General features: G+C 40.1%; 1 protein-coding gene across 1 annotated transcript; it reads right to left on the reverse strand.

Moving 5' to 3' along the window:
• Nucleotides 1–738: 738 nt before the first annotated feature.
• On the reverse strand, nt 739–5,528 carry RGCC (regulator of cell cycle). The gene is made up of 4 exons (XM_009887709.1): nt 5,525–5,528; nt 4,943–5,050; nt 3,343–3,405; nt 739–1,100 (listed from the first exon to the last, which is right to left on the reverse strand). Exons 1-4 carry the CDS (start codon nt 5,526–5,528, stop codon nt 1,093–1,095), a joined length of 183 nt encoding a protein of 60 aa, XP_009886011.1. The 3' UTR covers nt 739–1,092.
• Between the last annotated feature and the right edge of the window lie 623 nt (nt 5,529–6,151).

Genomic DNA, 6,151 nt, shown 5'->3' on the forward strand with positions numbered 1-6,151 from the left:
TTAGAGAGGAATCGCATAAGCAGCTCAGACAGCAGAGCCGAGTGTAATGCCTGCAGCAGCTGGAGGAGAGCTCACATAATGACATCTCCGGTGCCTAATGCACATGGAAAGAATCAGGTTCCTTGTGAAAATACAGGTTCACCTTCCACTCTTTCAGCCTAACACCAATGGCCAGCAAGTCTTTTTAAGAGCGGCAGACTGCTTTGGACTCAAGGGTTTGCTATCAGAAACATCCAGACACTGAAGTATTTTCTTGGTCCTACAGGATCTCCGTACCTTTAAACTCCTGGGCCTAATCATTTTAAAGCTAGCTTTTACATAGGTTTTGAAATAGGTGTTATTGCTCAAATCTGACCTCCCAACTAGTACTTCGCATAGAATGGTATGTCATTTTAAAGCTAGCTTTTACGTAGGGTTTGAAATAGGTGTTATTGCTCAAATCTATGCAAACTCGGTGTCATTCCATTTGTATCAAAGCAAATCTGGAGTAACAGTTTGACCAATTAATTTTATTATTTTCCTGATTGTTTTAACTTTACATAGTACAAAATTCTCTTATTTAAGCGTTTTGAAAAGAAAAAACATGAAGTTCCACAAGAAACAAGGATAACACATTTTGCCTAACAGGAAATACACCCTTATCAGATATTTTAAAGCTTGATGTTTTCAATAAGAGCTTAATTTGTACTTATGTTTCAGAGTTTGCATGTTCGTATGAAAGTTTCAGACATCTGGATTCCAGTTCAGGGTTTATTTGCATACAAAAATATATTATAATGGCAAAAAGCATTAAAAGTTCTCAACTATATAAAATTACAAATATATTTTCATAAAAGCAACTTTAAATTAAAATTCAGGCTATATTTTAAAGCAAAATACAGCTGTAACACTGAAGTCATCTTATTGCATCTGCTGCAAAGTAACAAAACTGATGTTGCCAGTTAAATACTTGTAGGACTTTACAAAGGTTACGTTCAGAAGGTGACTATCTGGGGTAGCAAAGTTATCAGACAAGGGCAGCAGCTCTCAGTCATTGATGTCACTTATCCTTCAGATGACATTCACAGGCAAGCACAACGCCAAGGATTCATTTCACATACCTGGAAACAGGAAACAAGAAAGATCATTAAGTTCTATATTAAATAAGATTGCATGTTGTTGACACACCAGTCACCCTATCTACCCCCAGCCTGCCAGACTGCCTGACAGGCCAAAATTAGGCCTTTTTTAAGTTAACATGAGAGCCACGTTAACTTAAGCCAATTTTTGTGTAAAATTTTAAGGCAATTACTGTTCTAATGAGTGCATTAGGCCTGAAACAGCATGTGTACAAAGTTCTGTGTAACCTCAAGCATATAAATACAACTCCTCAAAACCACGATGATAAATATCAGACAGCAGTTGGTTTTTTTCCTCCGACTTTCTGTCGTGTGTGTACCACCGTGAGACAAGTGGCACTGTATAAATGAGACTGCTGAAATCACTAGAGATTTGCTTAATTGGGATAAAAAAAAAAAAAGAAGAAACCACACCAAAAAACCCCCAAAACCTACTACAGCAGGTGGCAATCCCTGCCCTCACCTTCAACATGCCTTGCGAGAGGACAATGAAACCTATATACTATAGGAGTTAGCTGTGACATGGCTGTGCACAATACAGCAATGTAAATATTTGCTGTTTTGGGGTTTCCTTGTTCCACACAAACCTTCAAAAACTCAAAAGTTTTTCAGATGAGCGATCAATTAGGTTTCAGTGGTAAAGATGGAGTTAGCTCATGCGTACATCCATGACAGAAGTCAGGAAACTAGAAATATATTTTAAGTAAGAGAAGTGAAACCAGGATTAAGATACAAGAAAGATGACAGGGAAGTGGGAAGCTCGTAAGGGCAGCTGTCTTGAGTTAAGTCCAAGGCAGATGGCCAAGGCTTCAAGAATGACAGGGAAGGGAAAATACCTAATGAATACAAGAAACTCTCAGTTCATGGTTTATTAGGGAGGGTTTGTTCATGATGCTATTTAGGTCTAGTCCTACAATTTGTTGTTTTGGGCTCTATATAGTCTGGTTCCATACCAAAAAAAAAAAAGTATCATGTCCGTAACAACACAGGAAGGCGCAGAAAGAATAGGCAGAGTACAGGGTTGGAAATAGAAGGGCGGGTTTTTTGTTGTTTTTCTTTAAAAATCATAATGAAGAATCTAGTACTGTAAGTGGAAAATGGAATTTCTAGATAGTGACAGAACAAGTGACCTAAATTGCATTCCTGGTAAAGACAAGCACAAAAAGGATTTTGACAGATAATCTAAGTCTATAGATGCAGATATCTGCTCCTTAATTCTTTCAGAAAGCAAACTCTAGAATAAAAAGGTTTCCTTCCCTACGGATAGTCCTCAAGTTACCTACCCTTATTTAGCTGAGTTTTGAGTATTTAAGAAAGTGATGTTTACTTGATCTATACGCTGTCAAGGAGGGGTGAACTGCAGCTGCCTCAGAGGTGGGGACAGGGGTACACTGGAGTACAGCCTTTGTCACACAAGCTAAACTGCATGCCCTGAACATTCCGGGAAAGAGCAGAATTTAGTCTATTTTAACTTCTTAGCCACATAATGATCTACAGGACTAGCAAACTAAAATGAAGCCACTTTATATAAAATTATACTACCCTTCCTGGTCTCCTGGGGTGCATTAAAAAGAGCGTGGCCAGCAGGTCGAGGGACATCATCCTCCCCCTCTACTCTGCCCTGGTGAGGCCACATCTGGAGTACTGCGTCCAGTTCTGGGTTCCCCAGTTCAAGAAGGACAGGGAACTGCTGGACAGGGTACAGCAAAGGGCAACGAAGATGAACAAGGGAATGAAGCACCTCTCTTATGAGGAAAGGCTGAGAGACCTGGGTCTTTTTAGTCTGGAGAAGATTGACAGGGGATCTTATCTACACTTATAAATATCTAAAGGGCGGGTGTCAAGAGGATGGGGCCAGACTCTTTTCAGTGGTGCCTGGGGACAGGACAAGGGGCAATGGGCACAATCTGGAACATGGGAAATTCTACCTCAACATAAGGAAAAACTTCTTTACTTTGAGGGTGGCAGAGCAGTGGCACAGGCTGCCCAGAGAGGTGGTGGAGTCTCCTTCTCTGGAGATATTCAAAACCCACCTGGACGCCATCCTGTGCAACCTGCTGTAGGTGACCATGCTCTGGGAGGGGGAGTTGACTAGAGGATCTCCAGAGTTCCCTTCCAACCCCGACCATTCTGTGATTCCCTTCCCCCTCCCCCCACACGTTAGCTTTCATCACTCTTTGACAGTACCAAGTGAGATGCAGCCTACTAATAAAAATCTACTTACTTGCTAGTGTTCTGTCAAGATCAGCAATGAAGTCTTCCAGTTCTTTCGTGTCTCCAAGCTTTGCTGTAAAATAAGAAACAGTCAATACTGCTTAGATGTGACATGTTTCTCTGGCCAAAAGAAACACTGGAACCACACAATCCCCCAAATAATCTTCAGTGGTATCAAACATGCTGTGGATTATTTTCAGGAAAGTGCAATAGAGTTGTTGCAATGTCCAAATGCATTCTTAGAAAACAGGGGAAACTGAATGCAAATTCTAGTTTTTATAGTTTTCCATTTGTCAGAAGCAAAGCAATCCTCTAGTTAAGTTTCCTTAAAAAATAGAGGCTGAAGTGAAGACAAAAAGCTGTATGTCAACTAATCCATGTCCTTGCTAGTGTGGCGTCCTCCTTATTGCATGTATTCAGATATTGCATTCATGGCCCTAATCAAACCTTACACAGCTCCCAGTTCGACCCAGATCTAAGCCTCTTAAATCGTGTCAGTATCACTGGTTTGATGTGATGTCAGATTCCTTGATCTTGGTCCATACACTATAAATTTGGATCTAAACATCCACCTAAATCCCCACTCCTGAGAACACCACTAGTTCCATTCAATGTAGTTTTACTGCGAGTGGCTTCCTTATCTCATTTCTGTGGTCTATTCCTAGCCGGTTCCAACTCTATTTCTGTCTTTTTGTCCTCTCTTCAGGAAAAGCATCTTGACCTTTAGTGTAATTCCTTGCCAAGTATTTCCTGCCAGTTTAACTGAACTTTTTTTTTTTTTGCTACTTCTTATTAACTTTTATTCATAATTTCTCCCTAGTAACACGCTAATGAGAAAAAAAAAGGAATTCTACTTTTTTTTGTGACTGGTCAATGTGGAAAAGACATAAAAGTATGAAAAGCTCTTGAGCATACATCTGAGAAGACCAGTTGTAATGAAAGCACCATGTGGTACGTATGTATGTCTGTTCATTTATTGACATGCCTACTCCAGAGTTAATCTAAGATAACCTGAATGAAACAAGCTCCTGTAGAGTTAGATCAGCTGCAAACAGAGCCACTCTGAAACAGTGTAGGTACAAAGGAAGAAGGAATTACGAGCACATACCTGTATCAGCAGTGCAAGGTTTATATGGATCCCAGTAACTGTGTTAACATGAATGGCAGTGTACAGTTTTGGAGGGTCACCTGCTGCACTCCTGCATTCAGGTTAAATATTTCCATATGTAGATGGGACTATTAAGCTATTTAGTTGCTTAAGCTAAGAATTAACTTGTTTTTCTTCTAAGTGAAGTATTCTCCAAGTAGTATCATGATTCCTCATCAACCAAAAAAAATGTAATTTTCTTTAGCTTGGTGTTTTAAAATAAAAACAGTTGCCAGGTCACCTGCGAGGAAGCGTGGATGCAGTGTGCTATTGCTGTTTATAATCAAGACAGTAATACTTGAATCCATAGTGTGCTTAACAGCAATTCTTAGTTTTGTTATCATTTAAAAAAAAAAAAAAGGGGGGGGGGGGTCAATGCATGCATGTGAATCCGGGCTGACAGAAAGAAGCCTACAGAGCTGAGAATTAGGAAGAAATGCCAATAGTTCAAAATTAAATTTACCTTTACATGGAGCTACTGATGGAGATGGCAAGCTCGGAGTAGATGCAGTTGGAGAGTTAAGCTTTTCATCGCTGAGACTGAAACTATTTCTGTAGAGTGAATCTGCACCTGAAAAAAAGTTACATTATGAGTAAAATTAACACCTTCTGCAATTCTGCAACAGAATTAAAGAGAGAGAAACGGGACATTTCCTGCACTGGCTTCAACATCTGTAGAACTCATATTTACAGACCTTAAAGCCAGAGGGACAAATAAATGATCTATTGCGTGAAGGCTGTTGTTCCCACACCTACTGTTAAAAAGCAAGCAGTCCTAGGCCAAATCCTCACCCTCCCCAGTAAGGAATGTGTCAGCTTTTCCTGCAGTCTGCATCATTTAGAAAATACTATAGGAATTGCAACTATTCCACATCCACTAGATGAGACCTGGTATGACTGGCCTGATTTACAATATTCTGGGAAATTCTGGTTACCTGAATTTTTCAAAAGCTATTAAAAAAGCTGAATACAGCTCTAGGACAAGGACACTCACCCAGAACAGAGAATACATTCAGTGTTGTCCTCATCCCTGAAGCAAACTCACCCATTTCTCCGTACTCTTGTGCTTCAGGTTTTGTGTTCTAGATAAATTTTAAGCCATCTTTTAATTTTATTTTATTCTGTAACTCTCTGGAGATCACAAAGCAGTAAATCTGTACACAAGATGTTCTGCAATCTTATTTTAGGTGGTCTTTCAAACAAAGCTTTTATGTGCCATGGAAAGCAACGGGAAAGGTTCCAATACCGTTCTAACATTCTTGGATTCTAGACAAAGCCTTCAGTTTCAAAAAGTGATCTTTAACTTGCCTCCTTTTATAAAGAGAGAGTTCCATGATGCACAGGGCACACAAAGTATTAGTCATGGCTCCATTGGAAGGAAGTATTTTCCATGTGTTAGAGACACTAAAACTGCTGGTTCCTGCAGTTTTGAGCCAGTGACCTGAAAACTGTAGTTCTACAAAAAGAAACCATTGTAACATGAACATGGCAATGGTCTCCATTTATTTGGCACATTTCCCAGGAAAGAAACGTATGTCTCATTATGTGGGGTGGTGACTACCACTGCTTGCCATTGAGGCCAGCGATTCCTCCTACCTGCAGCACATGTAGCACTTGTCCTTGAAGCCCCAGCCTAGGAGGTGGTTACGCTGCATTAAGGCCATCCAAGTCA

Source organism: Charadrius vociferus, unplaced genomic scaffold (assembly GCF_000708025.1).
Source record: "Charadrius vociferus isolate BGI_N301 unplaced genomic scaffold, ASM70802v2 scaffold526, whole genome shotgun sequence".
Taxonomy (NCBI): Eukaryota; Metazoa; Chordata; class Aves; order Charadriiformes; family Charadriidae; genus Charadrius; species Charadrius vociferus.